Here is a 14,266-nt window from a genome sequence, read left to right as displayed (position 1 = left end):
TTGCCATTCCAATGCCGCCGTCTGACCCTGCCCCGGGTCCTCCCCACTTCATCCTAAGTGGAAGCAGCCGTTAGCCTGTGCTCTCTGTGAGCCCACGCACACTCCCGTGCCCTCCTCCTGCCCCCCTTCCTGGCTGGAGGATGTCAGCTTTCCTCAGCACTCTATTTATGACTCTCAGTTCCCCCAACCTTTCCAGCAGGGATCTGACTCAGTGGTGCTGTTGAAAATACCACTGGTGCCCATCACTGTTGTCCCGTGTCCCTGGGTTTCTCCCAGATGCTGCTGCCCGGGGCTGCTGCTTTTTGGGCAGAGGATGGGCAGAGGAGAAGCAGCATCCCACCTTGGGATCACAGGGCTAACCCGAAGAACAGGAATGAATCGGCCTGCTGCTGACACAAGGTATTTACACCCAAATCAAAGCCTTAATTTCTGGAGACAGCACGTTAGCCACCACGAGCAGCACATGTGCTCCCAGGCAGTGCCCGAGCATCCGGGGAGGCTTTTTTTGGGCACTCCACACCCCATCATGGAGCAAAGACCCCATAGCTGGGGGCTGCATCGCTGGCAGGTGGGAGAGCGGAGCTGGGTTTCTAGGATGGGATGGGATGGGGCAGGGAAGGGACACTCTGCCACTTGCTGTGCCCCAGCCTGGCCGAGGGTATTTTTAACCCTTCTGTGCCCCCGGAGGAATGCGTGCGGCTCCCGACAGTCGTCCAGTTGGGAGCAGCTGGGTGGGACTGGGCTGGGAACAGGGACCGGCTGCATGACGGTGTCTTCTCGTTGAACACTTTCCAGACCTACTTAAAGTATCTCTGGCTTGTATTTTCAGCATCAGCAACACACGCAGAAATGCCTCCTCTCTGACAGCTGTTAAGCTGCCTTAAAGGCACCATCTCCCCTCGCTGGCAAAGAGGATGAGAAATGGGGGGTGATGAGCTGTGCCGGGTGACAGGGCTGTCACCGAGCCTGGCTGGGCCAAGTGGCCCAAGCTGCAGGTCCTTGGTGGTGCTTGGTGCACTTCTAACCTGGTGATCTTGTGTTTGCACGAGAGGAACGTGGGCACGAGTGGCCCCTGCAGTCTCCTTCTTCCTTGGATATAAATTTTATCACAGAGGAAAGAGCAAACGTGCCTGGAGCTCATTGTTCCCAAAGGGAACGTTGCCGGTGTGCTGGTTCATCAGCAAGCCAAGGGTGGGTTTGACCTTGAGGTGTCATCAGGCCCTTCCCTGATCCTGAGCGAGCCGAGAACAAGGGCGAATAAAGCCAAGAGTTGCTGAGATCGACCAAATCATAGCGAGGCTCTTTTTTTTTCCTCCCTCCTTTTCTTTTCTTGACCGTGAAACAGTCAAGCTGTGATCAAATGGTGCCTTTCAGGAGCCACCTTGGGTCACTGCTCCAAAGCCACCCACTTGCAGATGCTTTGGTGACCCTGCCAGGTCCCAGCTGAGGGAGATGGCCGGAGGAATGTCCTGTCTCTGGAGCACTCGTTAGCTGGTGGTGATGACACTTCACAGTGTTTCCAGGAGACACTAAAAATACCAGCTTTGCATAAGACCGGGAAGAGCTGAGGATCTGAGGGAGGAGGAGATGGGAAGCTTTTTGTCTGCAAGGGCTGAGCAGAGGAGGGAGAGGAGCCCGGTCCCGGCAGCACATGGCCGTGGAGGGGGCATCCATAGGGAAGTGTGGGGTTGAGTGAACACAGGACATTCCCGTCTCCCACAGCATCCAAGCAAGTTGCCATTCTCCAGCAGGGAAGGGAGGGACTATGGCCACTGGGTCTGGAGCAAATGGGGACTTCTGCAGGAAAGGGCTCAGGCTTGGATTAGTCACTGCAGCCTTTCAAGAACAATTGCCAATTCTCCTGCCCAAGGAGTGGTTTAAATGTCTCCCATCCAGAGGAATCTCTGGATGATAACACACTTACCTCACTTCCTAAAGAGCCTTATGAGCAGTTTATTAGTCACCCCATCCCTCGGCTCTCTCTGTTGTCCCCCTTTACTCTGAGGAGCAGCTTCTGCAGTTCTCCATGTCCCTGGAGTGGGCAGTGGGGTGGCAGCACCCACCACCCTGCCCGTGGGTGCTGATTCACTGGGAGCACAGAGTAGGATGCCTGGGTATCCCAGGATGCTTCATCCACCCTCATGCAGCACCGGAGCAAAGCCTGGCAGCAGAATTTGCAGGAAAACTGGGCAGCTGAGGACAAAAATGGGCATTTTGGCGAGTTTCACCTCCTGGCCATAAAGACCCTGGCACGTGGCTCTACTCTTGTCTCACAGCTCCACCTCAGGTTGCTGTCAGGCACCTCTGGGGTGCTCTGTGCATGAAGATGGGGTTCCATGGGAGCGCTGAATGCCACGTGTAGGGCTGTGCCTGAGCACTGCTGTAACACGTGGGCTCCAGGTTTCATTCGGGAGAATTATTTATACCGACATCTACATGAGCTGCCTTGCAGGGAAGGTGCTGCGGTGCAGCCCCTGCACCCTTGCAGAAACAAAATAAATTAAAACCCACCATGTCCATCCAACCTGCAGAAGGGTTTCCCTGTGGGTTTGGGTTTTAACCTCCTTCTAAAACTTTTCCAGTGGAGGGGCAGACTCCCGTGGAGCCAGCCGAGGTTTCCTCCCACAGCCCCGCGGAGGAGAGTCCCAAATTAACAGGCTCTGGGTTCCAAATGGCTGATTTAAAGATGTGCTGGCTCCCTGCATCCTGAGCAGCCGTAGCCTTTGAAGAGGGATTGAGTAGTGGCAGAGCTGTGATGTGAAATTGGTTTGAAGTCAGCTGCAAGCCAAGGGGATGAGGGAGCACCCAGCGTGGCACGGCAGGATGGGATTAGCCTGGGTGCTCCTTCCTGGGTCAAGCTGGGAGCTCAGGGCTTGCCCACGTGGCACCAGAACAGCAATCAGGGGAAAAGGAGCAAGTTTAGGAGGAGAGCAACACAGAGAGAAAGAAATCCCTCTGACCTTCCGATAAACACAGCAAAGGCTTTGAAAACGTGAATCCTCTGGTAAAAATCCCAGCGAAACCTCAACTGCGGTTTCTAAGGGAGATTTTAGGGGCGTGTGATTTGGCTTTGTGCTTTTATTGTAGTGTCTGAGGGAGGCTCAAATGTGCTCTGAGTCCCCCCTCTGGGCCGGAGGCATTTGGGTTCACCCACTTTGCCTTTGATGGGACATACAGTGTCCCAACCCAGTGGTCCCTCCTGTCACCACCAGCTCAGTGACAGTCATGGAGTCAGACATGGGGGACAGAGAAGCTGTGGCCTGGAAGTGTTCCAGGCCAGGTTGGAAAGAGCTTGGAGCTCTGTCCCTGCCCATGGCAGGGTTAGGAATAAGATGAGCTTTGAGGTCCCTTCCGACCCAAACTATTCTATGACTCTGTGGCATGGTCAGCATGACCTGTAGGGCCAAAGCTCATGGTGCCAAGGCAGGAGTTCTCCTGCATCCACCCTCATCCAGGCTGGCGAGCAGGTGCTGCAAATCCCAGGGCAGGAAGGGCACCAAGGTGAAGATAAGAGAAGCTTTGATGGTTGTGCCCTGGTCTCGTTAACGACGCGTCCATCAGAGATCTCGAGCTGCCTCTGCGCTCTCTTGCTCGCCACATAACACAGGTCCCTTACTTCCAGCTGCTGAGATGCATTAAAAGAAAGCTAAAAATATATTGGCTTCCAAATACTGCTTTGCCATGTAAACAGTGGCGGCAGCGGCGCAGGATGGAGCGCAGCCGTAAACAGGGTGACATCACCCCGTGACAGGGACGGCACGTGCTGGGGCTGGTGGCCATATGGGGAAAGCTTGAAACCAACAGGTTCAGGAGACAGATGGAGGTGCTGCTACTTGGAGAAAGTCTTGGAAAACCGCTGGGTGGGTTTTAGCAGAGGGCGTGCGAGAGCCAGATGAGGGTTCTTGGTGGTCCATTCTGCCCATCACTGCCATGGTGGGCACCTGGAGACACCCAAAAGGACAAAAGTTCAGACAGGTCCTTTCCATCCGTCCCTTGCACCGACACAAAGCTCAAGCAAAGCCCTGACCTTGCAATTCCCAGCACCATTTGGCTTCTGTCCCCATCGCTGGGGTGGCACTTGGCGGCTTAAAGCCATGATTTGGGGAACCTGCAAGAGCTCCGGCTGGGATCTTCGGGCCAGGCACAGCAGGTTTTTAATTGGCTTTCGTCCTTGCCCAGTATTTCCCTAATGGTTTTAGAAATGGGGGGGATGTGTTGGAGGAAGACTTGGCTTGCTCCTGGCACGTGACTCGGTGAGGAAATGGGAAAAGAATTTCTGGCTGTGAAACGGCAGCTCCACGTCGGAGATCGTTCCTTCTTCTCAGTGGAACAAAAAGCCTCCTCGCCCCAGCCCGGATGCCTGGGATTCCTCACGGAGGGGCCCCGGAGCGGTAACGGTCCTGCTCCGCCAGCTCCCAGCCAAGGTGGTAGCAGGGGAGCTGGGGGCGGCACTGCCGGAGCGCTGGCACAGCCCCGTCATCCTCTTGTTGTTTCAGCTGTGCTGGATTAATAACCAGGGACCAGGAGCTGGAGTATCCCCCGCCAAGGAGAAAAATCTGGGCTTTGGGACTCTCTGGCAGCGTTGGCAGATGGGGCTGGAGGAGGCTGCAGGGCAGCCCTGACCGTCTGTCTGTCCGTCTGTCCAGGAGGGCTTGATGGGACATGGAGGGGACATGCCCTGGATGGGCAAAGGGGCTCCCCAGAGGCTGCTTGGACTCTCCTCACAGATCTCTACTCCCTCCCCACTTTCCTCTCTTTTCCATAGTTATATTTAAAGATGGAGAAAAGGGGTTCCAAGGATGTCCCGGTGTGCAAACATTCCCAACAAGCACTTAGGGCTGTTTAACGGGCGTTTTTCCCTGAACCCTCCCCTTCCACAAAACATCCGTTTCCATCTCTCCAAAAACAAAATGTGGTGCTGGAGCTGCTCCATGTCCAGTTGGTGCTGGGACATGGGGATGAAAGGTCCAAGGGTTTGGGGCTGGGGAAGCCAGACTCCCACTGCAGCCATGCCGTGACCTTGGCCAAGCCTCGGGGGTTTTGGGATGGCAGGCACCTGCATCCAAAAAAATCAGGATTTTGTCTCCTTTGGCTTCAGCCTTCAGCTGTAACACAGCCATGGCTCACCATGGCTGGGTGGGAAGGTTTTGGAGAAGCTGTGGCACAGCAAGGTGCAGACTGAAGTCCCATTCTCCCGGTGTTGGCACTTTTGGGGTGCATGCTGCACGTTTTTCTGTGTTAAACACCTTGTATTTTTATCTCGATTCCATAATTCATCCCAAAGTAGAAGGCCGGGTGGCTGGTGGGGCGGGTTGTTGCCTGGAGATGCATGGAGGCTGTTCCCAACCCTCCTGTTTTCTCTCCCAAGTCTGTGACTTCCCTCAGCATCACTTTGCAGTGGTGATTCACACGCCCGGGCTGCCTCCCTCTCTGCTCTCAATGTTCCCTGTGTCTTAAACCCAAGGGTTTTTGGGGGAGGAAAAGAGGGTGACAGAACTCGGGGTGGGGGGGAAGCAGGATGCTGACCTAGACCCGAGGCTATAAAATTTAGGATTTTTAGGAAAAGAGCCTGCAGTGGGTGATGGGCAACTTGACGGTGGCAAGTTGCGGGCGGGTTTTTGGCAGAGCGATGGGGAAGGCAAAAATGGTACTTTGGGGGTGTTTGGGGTTTAATGATTTAATAACTCGGTTCTTTGTGCGAGGGTGGGTGTGAGAGGCAAGGGGACCCGGCGGGGGGGGTGGTCTCAGCCCCCCACCCAGCGCCGGCTCGGGGACAAAGGGCCGGGGGAGCGGGGCCGGTGGCGGGGGGAGCCGGAGCCGGAGCCGCCGCCGAGCCAGGGCGTTGCTGCTCTTTGTCGGGGGCTGCCGCCTCCCCCCGGAGGAGGGGCCATCCCCGGCGGGGCGGGCGGGGACCACCCCCGCGCTGCCACCGAGCATCCCCCCCGCCATCCCCAGCCGGGTCGCGCTCCGGTCCCCCCTTCCCGGGGCCGGCGGGGGGGTCGGTGCGGAGGGGTGCGGGAGGCACCGCGGCGCCCGGGGAAGGGGCGGCCCCGGCGCTGCCGCCCCGCCCCGCGGAGCCGCCCCCCGCCCGCCCCCGCGTCCCCCCGCCCTCCGCCGGGGCTGGAGCTCCGCGGGAGCCGGGGCTGGCGGCGGCGGCGGGGCCGGGGCGTGCGGCGGCCTGCGCGGCTCGGCCTTTTGTTCCGCCGGCGGGAAGGAGAGCGGGCGGCGGCGGCCGGGAGCAGGAAGAGGAAGAAGAAGAGGAGGAGGACGAGGAGGAGGAAGGCATCGGCCATGCATCCCGCCGCGCCGGCCGGGGGCTGCCCGCGGGGGCGGCGCGGAGCCCCCCGCCCCCGGCCCGGCCGCTGAGCCGCGCACAAAAGGGGGCGAGAGCGGCGGGGAAGGGGAGGGCGGCCCCGGTGTGTGTGTGTGTGTGTGTGTGTGAGACCCCCTCCACACACCCCAACCCATCCCCGGTCCGCCCCGCATCGCCGCGGGGACCGGCCCCGCGCCCGCCCCGCCGCCCCCCGCCCCGCCATGGCCGGGCCGCCCGGTGGCGCGGAGCCACCGCAGCCCGACGCCGGCCGCCGGGAAAGTTAGTGCGAGCGGGGCCGGGAGGAGGAGGAGGAGGAAGAAGGAGAAGAAGCAGCAGCAGCAGCGGCAACAGCCGCCTCCAGCCGCGGCTGCTCCGCGTCCCCCCCGCCGGCTCCCGGAGGCAACTCAGGGGATTCCATCCCGCTCCGTCCCTTTGCCATTTTTGGATGCGTTTTATAGCCAATTTTTTTTTTTTCCTGGGGAGAAAGCGGAAAAAGAAAAGCGAAGAACCCAGCAGCCTTGCTGCACCGCCGGACTCCGCGGCGTGCCGCTGCCGCCGTGCACCCGCCGGCTGGATTCTGGGGGGGTTCCGTGACTCCCGGTGGCACCGGGCGAGGTGACGGGGAGCAACAATGCCATCATGTTTTTGAGACAGGAAACCTCCGAGTTTGCCCTGAATGAAGAACTTCCTGTGTTTAAACTTGTACGAATATCCGCTGACAAGCTCAGTTCAAATGAAAACACGAGAGTCGGGGGGAGAGGCTAATTCGGACCAGCTGGACTCCCACGGCACTTGGAGCTGGGCAGAAAACGCGCGGAGCCGCTCGGTGCTGCCAGCCTTGAGCGGCCGGGACAAGCAGTGCCTTTGTTAGTAAAGAAGGACGGACGGGATAATTCAAGAGCTTCAAACTCTTCCGCCGTTTCTGTCGCTGAACCGTTTGGAATATTTTATCGAAGCTGTTGGGTTCGGATGACTTGCTGATGGATGGATTTTTTTAGGGGGGCCTGGGGGATGAGATGGGTTGTTTCACTGCTTGGGACCGTCGGTCGGGCTGCTGAGGCGGCGCGGTGCTGCCGGTGCACCATCCCATCCCTGTAGGGTCGCTGCTTTGGGATTAGAGCCTGGCACGGTGGGTTTGGGACCTGCTGGCCATGTGATGCTTCCTGCCGTGGTGGGCGAAAGGTTGCCGGGGCGGTTCCGTCATCCATAAGGACGAGAGTATGGGCAAACCACTGAGCCGGCCAGACTGTTTACGGCAGAACCGCACTTGCCTGGGGAAGGGCGAGGATGAGGATGGTTATATAGAGGATTGCTACGTGCCCCAGAGATCGATATACGACACAATGAGAATTAATGAGCAAATCGATCAGGGATCAAAGCTCAACCAGCTTTCCAAGAGCACCCTTGGCAAGGGGGATGGCAGCACCATATCCAGCAACGGGACTCTGGGAGCTACCAACGTCTTCGAGTCCAGGGCGCCAGAACCGAAAAAGTTGGATGAACGAGTCATCTTTGACGCGCTGAAGCTCAGCAGTGACGTCTCCAAGCCGGCGCCGGCTCCACCAAAGAGGCGACCAAACCCTGAGAGGAAGGAGAACGTCAACCGGCGGTCATGGAAGTCCTTCATGCCACCCAACTTCACCGAATTCGCGGAAAGGATGGGGGCTTCACTGAGCGAGGTGTCAGAAGCGGGCGCCTCCAACCCTTCCCTGCGGGACAAGCGGGATTCCAGTGCCATGCTCACCGAGCAGCCAGGCCAGCCCGACCATGGCGAGCCTATGTCCGAGTCTCTCACCTTGGAGCACGTCTCCAAGTCATCTGGCACGGCCGAGGCTCTGACGGCCAAGCAGTTCAGCGTGGATGGGTACGACGGTCCCCGGGATGAGCGCCAGGCCTTGCTGAACGCCAGTGATGGCCGTGTCAGGGACCTGGCCAGGGCTTGCCGGCTCCCCAGTGCCACTTGGCCAAGAGCCAGGAAGAATTTCATCAGGGGAAACTTCAACGATGGGCACCAGGAGACCCTGGAGCCCTCTGGGTCAGACTCTACAGTGGAGAACGTCAACCTGTCTCCGTGCCTTAGTGAGGAGCTGCTGGATGCGGGACTGGATATTCTCATCACCTCCAATCTCAGGGAGAAAACGGAGTCTGAACTGAGATTTGAGGAGGACGAGCGCTGGGTGATGATGGAGGAGTGGGAGGAGGCGACGCTGTCAGAGAGAGGAAAGGCTGTTCTGGTGGCAGAGGAGAAGAAGAGCTGTTGCTTGGCAGATATTTCTGAAGAAAGGGAACAATCCGCTGCTCCGGCGGATGGCTCTGCCCCCGGCCCAGGGACCTCCCAGTCCTGCACTTCCCCAGGGGGTGCCGGCAGCCCCCTCCCCGGCGGCACGGGCTGTACCGAGGACACAGCGGTGCAGTGTGGAGTTGAGGACTTTGCTCCAGTTTTGGAGCGCTCAGCCAGCCCCACAGGTCCTGAGTTGTCCGACACGGACTCTGTGCAGATGTTCCTGGAGCTGGAAGAGCAGTGCCTGAACGAGAATGAGTGTGGTGGGGCTGTCACTGGTTGTCTGGAGGTTCAGGTTTCCCCAATGGACTCAGAGGTGCTGGACCCAGATTCGACCAAACTGGCCGGGTCAGAGGTCGAAGGGTGTCAGCACAGAGCCCCTTTGGACATCAGTGCTTCAGACTCTGCCGTTGTGTCAGATCTGGAGGACTTTGATGTCACCTGCAGCTCACAGATGCTGAGCACTCTGGAGCCATTGACAGAGCCCTTCTCAGAAAGGGACACCTTGGCTGTCACCCCAACGGACTCAGATGGAGGGGCCTCCCCCAGCCCCGTGGCCACCACAGGGCCAGGATCCCTCCTAGAAGGCTCCTCAGTGCTGGTGGAGGAGGATGATCCTGACCCACTGGTGGGCAGTTGCACGGTGGTGGTGGCTGGTGGGATGCCATCTCCTGAGACAGGGACACATCCACCTTCTGGACTGGGGGGAACTGGTTACTCTGGTGCTCCAGTGGGGTGGGATGAAGATAAGCAAGACTTGCTGGTCCCTGATGGGGAAGTGTCACAGCTTCCCAAGGAGACCTGTCCTGGCCAAGTATCCCCCTGCCAGCTCCCAGCTCCTGACACAGCAGTGGAGGAGCTGGGATCTCCCCCACAGCACAGCAAGGCTGGCATTGAGGGGATGGATCCATTTGGGACCCATCACCTTCTGCCTGGAAGGACAGAAGTTGCCAACTGGGTTGTTGGCAATGAACTGGTTTCTGAGGATGAAGCCACAAATTTGGGATCAGGGAGTGGAGCTGATGGCTGGACTCATCTGGCAGGGAGTGGGGATGTTTGCTGTGGTTTTCTGCTGCCTTTCCACACTGGCTCTGCATCAGAGCCAGGCTCTGAGGCTCTGACAACGTTCCCGGTGCCTGTTGAGGACCTCCCATGGGAAATGGTTTCCCAGAGCCAGGACATGGCTCTGGAAGGGGCTGCCTGCACTGAGGGGCCCCCCATGGAGGTGGCTGTCACACATGGCGAGACACCAGCAGCCATCCTGCAGCCAGGAGACACGGACTTGCTGTTTGCCCCTGGCTGGGGCCGTGCCATAGGGCTGGGTGAGGGGGTTCCATGTGCTTCCAGCCCAGCTGCCCCTGAAGGGCTTCCTGGCACATCACCCATTGCAGGGCCCGCCATCCCATGGGATTTTGGGGAGCTTTCTTCTCCAGCCCACCCACTTTCACCAGGAGATGTGGCTGTCCCAGAGCCCCAGGCTCAGGAGACACCACCAGCCACTGGGGATCCTACCATGGATGCTGAGGAACCTCTGGAAGCTACCACCACTGCCATGTCCTTGATGGTGGAGGAGCTTCTGGAAGCCCCCCCACCCTTTGCTGATGTGCCTGTTGCCACTGTGCCACCACAAGCAGCCGATCCACTCGTCTCTGGTGTTGGGGATCTTGGTGGTGACCCCATGCCATTGGTAGTGGCCTTGGGGGATACAGATGACTTTGCCATCATGGCTGTGCCGCCCATCCTGGAGCACCTGCCCACCGAAGTGCTGGCTTTGGAGGATGACCCCGCTGCAAGAGCACCCGCAGCTGAGATGGCAGCTTGGGACGATGGTGCCTCCGTGCCACCAGGCATGGAGGGTCCCCCTTTCGCCTTCCCCCCCCTCCCAGGGGGCTCCACCATCCCAGAGCTGCTGGGGACACCCTCTGCTGCAGCACCCGCCTCACAAACCCTCCCTGGGGCCGCGCTGGGGGACACCTTCCATCCTCCCAGCTGTGGTGGTGCCACTTCCCTGTGCCCTGGCGAGGGAGAGGTGCCAGCAGGCACAGAGGGACCCCTCGCTGCTGCTCTCGTCGCAGAAGGGCCTCCTGCTCTACCAGATGGATTCGTTCCAGATAACGAGGTATTTGTTGCTCGGGCGCTCGCAGCCGGGGCTTCAGGCGCAGAAATCGCTTTATTTCGCACTCGAGGGGTGGGTGGGAGATGGGAGCCCACTCAGTAACGCACGATCTGTGTCCTTCAGGCTTCAGAACAACCTTCTCCCTCCTGAGAGTAGCTTGAATTTGGCAGGCAAAAGGTTTCGGGGGGGGGACTTGTGTGATTTTATAAGTGGGCAAAAGACGCTCGCTGCTCGATGACCTCAACTATTGTCTTATACTTTTTTGGCTTAGTAAAGTACATTACGGTCACTCAGATGGAAATCACAGACTTCAGAAAAACCTTCTCACCGACTCCGGGCGGGTAGTTCCCATCTTTGAAGCAGAAAATATATCGGAAAAGAGAAACCTGTAAAACGAATTAAGTGCAAATAATTCCTGTCTTGTGCAGTCATCGCTGTCTGTAGAGCTTTTCCAGCGAGCACTGAGGTGCTGAGGCTCAGAAGGCGCATGGGAAGGGGCTCATATTCTCTCTGGCGTTTGGGGATTGGCGTTACTGTGCCGTGCTCGTGGCTTTTGCCTGGAGAGACCTCGGTGGTGGAGTTCCCACAGCCGAGCGCTGATTTCCTGCCATCTGGAATGGGAGAAGTTATCACTAAGGAGACATCAGAAGTTAGTCAGCGCCAAAAATCCCGATTTGGTAGCAATTACTCATCCTTTGGGCTGAACCACCCGTTGGAGAGACACACGTGGAGGGGCTTTGGAGAGATGGTTTCACATGGGGGGTCCATGTGAGCACAGGCTGGGACACCCAGAGAGGACCTTGGCGAGGGAAAAGCCATTGGGTTCTCTGTGGTGTTGTCTGTTGCCTGAAATTCAGTGTGTCCTTGGTGGTGGGACCCTTATTTTAGGTTCAGCACCTCTGATTGTTAACCCCTTAAACCTTCCCCTTGCTCAAAGGTTGTTGGTGATGCCAGTTCTTCTCACCAGGCTCCGCGTTCGGCAGCGCTGGGGTTAAGGGAGATGAGGGAAGCAGAAAGCGAGGGGATGCTTTGGGAAGCATTTCTGGGAGTGAGGAGGAGGCGGAGGTGTGGTGGAGCAGATGTCCTTCCGCTCTCCAAAATGTCTGTCCAGCCCTTCTCCAGGGCAGGACACCTCGCTCTGCGCCTTCTCCTGCCTGGCACAGGGCAGTCCTTAAATATTTGTTTCAGAGCTGAGTCACAGTGAGGTTAATGAACTAAATCACTGGAATCTTTTATGAGCAAAGGAAAACAAGGGTGTTGGACACGCTCACCCTCGGGCTGTTGGTGAGATTGTCTTTGTAGGGATCCTCATGGAGCATTGGGTTCTCAGGCTGGCTGATACCTGCGTTACAGGTACCCCTGGTTGGATGTCCGGGTTTTCCACAGGGCTCCCTCCCTGCCTGGCTGCTTCAGAGCCCTGGAGTTTGTTTTGTGCAGAGAGCTCGGACCAGCCCGGCATGCCAGGCTTATCAGCCTGATCCTTTTGTGGGTTTGGCTGTTCTAACCAGCAACTCCATATATAAACAGTAACAGGAGAACAGCCGGGGAATCGGTGCTTCCATATCACCATTTATTTCTTATAACTGTGGAATAATTATCCATGAGCAGCCAGCTCTGGACAGTGTCTGCCAGCTCACCCTTTGCTCATGTCCTGGAGGGACACCTCCCTGCCCTCTGGTTGCTGAGCTCTGCTGGGAAGAAGCAGCTTTTTCTTCAGAAATGAGGCAAAGAAAGTCAAAGCAACACCTCTTGCTGGGAACAGTGTTTGGGGGTTTTGAGGGGGTTTTGGTGTGTTTGGGGGTTTTTGCCTGCCTTGTGTTTCTTTATAGGCAAAGCGATGCCTCGGTGTGGAGAGCTGGGCCCTCCACGAGCTGCTGCTCTGCTGGGGGAGATCTTGCATCCAAGTGGGAATTTTTTGTTGCCATCCATGTCCATGCATTCTTGGGCACGAGGAGGAGGCACGCTTGAGAAAGCAGGCGGCTGGCTGCCATCCCCTCTGCTTTCCAACGGGAAAATGTTGCGACAGTGCCAAGGGCTCTGATCCTGCCCAGCGCTGGGTACAGGGTGACCTGTGCTCTGCATGGACCCATGGGCCAAGGGAGCAGAGTCAGCCAGGAAGGATTCTGCTCCCTCTTTTTGGGGCTTGGGCTATCTGCTGTGGGGATACAGCAGGTTTGTCCCTTGGGACCGGGCTGTGCAGCTCTGGAGAGGAACCCTGCACGGGGCGCCTCGTGGTTCCAACAGATCCCCGGCTCTGATAAAGAGCACTTATCTCCTCTGCAGAAACAGGATTCTCCCTGCTGCCTCTCTTGACAATGGGGAGCTTCATTCGCTCTCCTCCCCCTTCCCTATCAAATCTTTTTTGGTTTAAAAAGCTTTTCCCCACAGGATTCCCAGGCAGGACCGTGCCAAATCCGTGGTAAACGACTCGCACATTAATTGCCTATTGCCTTTGTCTTTCGAAATACAGTGAGCTCCTCGCTGCCTGTAATTTCGTGGTTAACAAAACTCATATGATGTCAGGTCTCCGTTCTCAATAGCTTCGCTGTGAGAATTGCTTGGGGTTTTTCCCCAGGAGCGTTATTTCCCAATCTGATGGCTGGCTGCAGCCAATGCTCTCATTTCTTCCCCAGTTTTTTCTCTCTACCTCACTCCAGTGCTCGGAAATATGGGATTTACCCATTTAAAAGCAGAGGTGGATGTGGATAGGTCCTGAGCTGTGCTCCACAGCAGCAGATTCCTGTGACATTTGTGTTACTGGGTCAAGGCAAGGGAGGAGTTTGAGCAAACTTGCACAATTCTAATAAAATCAGTGCAAGTAGCTATTACATCTTCACTAGAAAAGAAAGCCCGTTGTATCTATGGAATGGTGGAGGGGCTGGAAGAGCAGCTTACAGCTTATAAATACCTTTTCTCTCCCACCTTTTCCACCCCCAGCTCTTCCAGAAGGAGCAAGTGGATCCTCTCCAAGTTAAACTACAGCAAGTCAATGGAGTTGGTCAAGGACTCATCCAAAGCGCCGGGAAAAACTGTGACGTCCAGGGGCTGGAGCATGACATGGAAGAGATCAACACCCGCTGGAACACCCTCAACAAGAAGGTGGGAGCATGGGGAGGGGCTGTAACTGGTTTTTCTCAGCACCACTGGGGTCTGGTAGAAAAAGCCTGTCGTGGACAGGGAGCTGGGGCTCCAGCATTGACATTTCCCCAACCTGACCATGCAGTGGGGTTGTGTTTGGGGTGCAGGTGGCCCAGCGGGTCGCTCAGCTGCAAGAGGCCCTGTTGCACTGCGGGAAGTTTCAGGACGCCCTGGAGCCGTTGCTGAGCTGGCTGGCAGACACTGAGGAGCTCATCTCCAACCAGAAACCTCCCTCTGCAGAGTACAAGGTGGTGAAAGCCCAGATCCAGGAGCAGAAGGTGAGCAAGCACAGGGCGGTGGGTGGCTCAGTGGGAGGGAGCTTGGGACAGCCAGACAGTATTTTGGGGACCCAGCTGGGATGTCCACAAACCTTCTTTCATGGTGGATCCTGGTTGCCCACATCCCAGTGTAAGGAGCA

General features: G+C 57.4%; 1 protein-coding gene across 9 annotated transcripts in view; it reads left to right on the top strand.

Annotated features, from left to right (window-relative positions):
* Positions 1-14,266, top strand: part of MACF1 (microtubule actin crosslinking factor 1) — a 141,001-nt gene that overhangs the window by 94,541 nt on the left and 32,194 nt on the right. For all 9 annotated transcript variants that reach the window (XM_039381241.1, XM_027740221.2, XM_027740220.2 and 6 more), the window contains 2 exons: positions 13,648-13,809; positions 13,956-14,126. In XM_039381241.1, coding sequence (XP_039237175.1) covers positions 13,648-13,809; positions 13,956-14,126 — 333 coding nt within the window. The remainder of the gene's footprint in view (positions 1-13,647; positions 13,810-13,955; positions 14,127-14,266) is intronic.

This window comes from Pipra filicauda, unplaced genomic scaffold (genome assembly GCF_003945595.2).
Source record: "Pipra filicauda isolate LSUMZ 115617 unplaced genomic scaffold, ASM394559v2 scaffold219_size1829416_pilon, whole genome shotgun sequence".
Classification (NCBI taxonomy): Eukaryota; Metazoa; Chordata; class Aves; order Passeriformes; family Pipridae; genus Pipra; species Pipra filicauda.
Note: the sequence above shows the minus strand (reverse complement) of the source record. Positions and strands in the feature narration are given on the sequence as shown.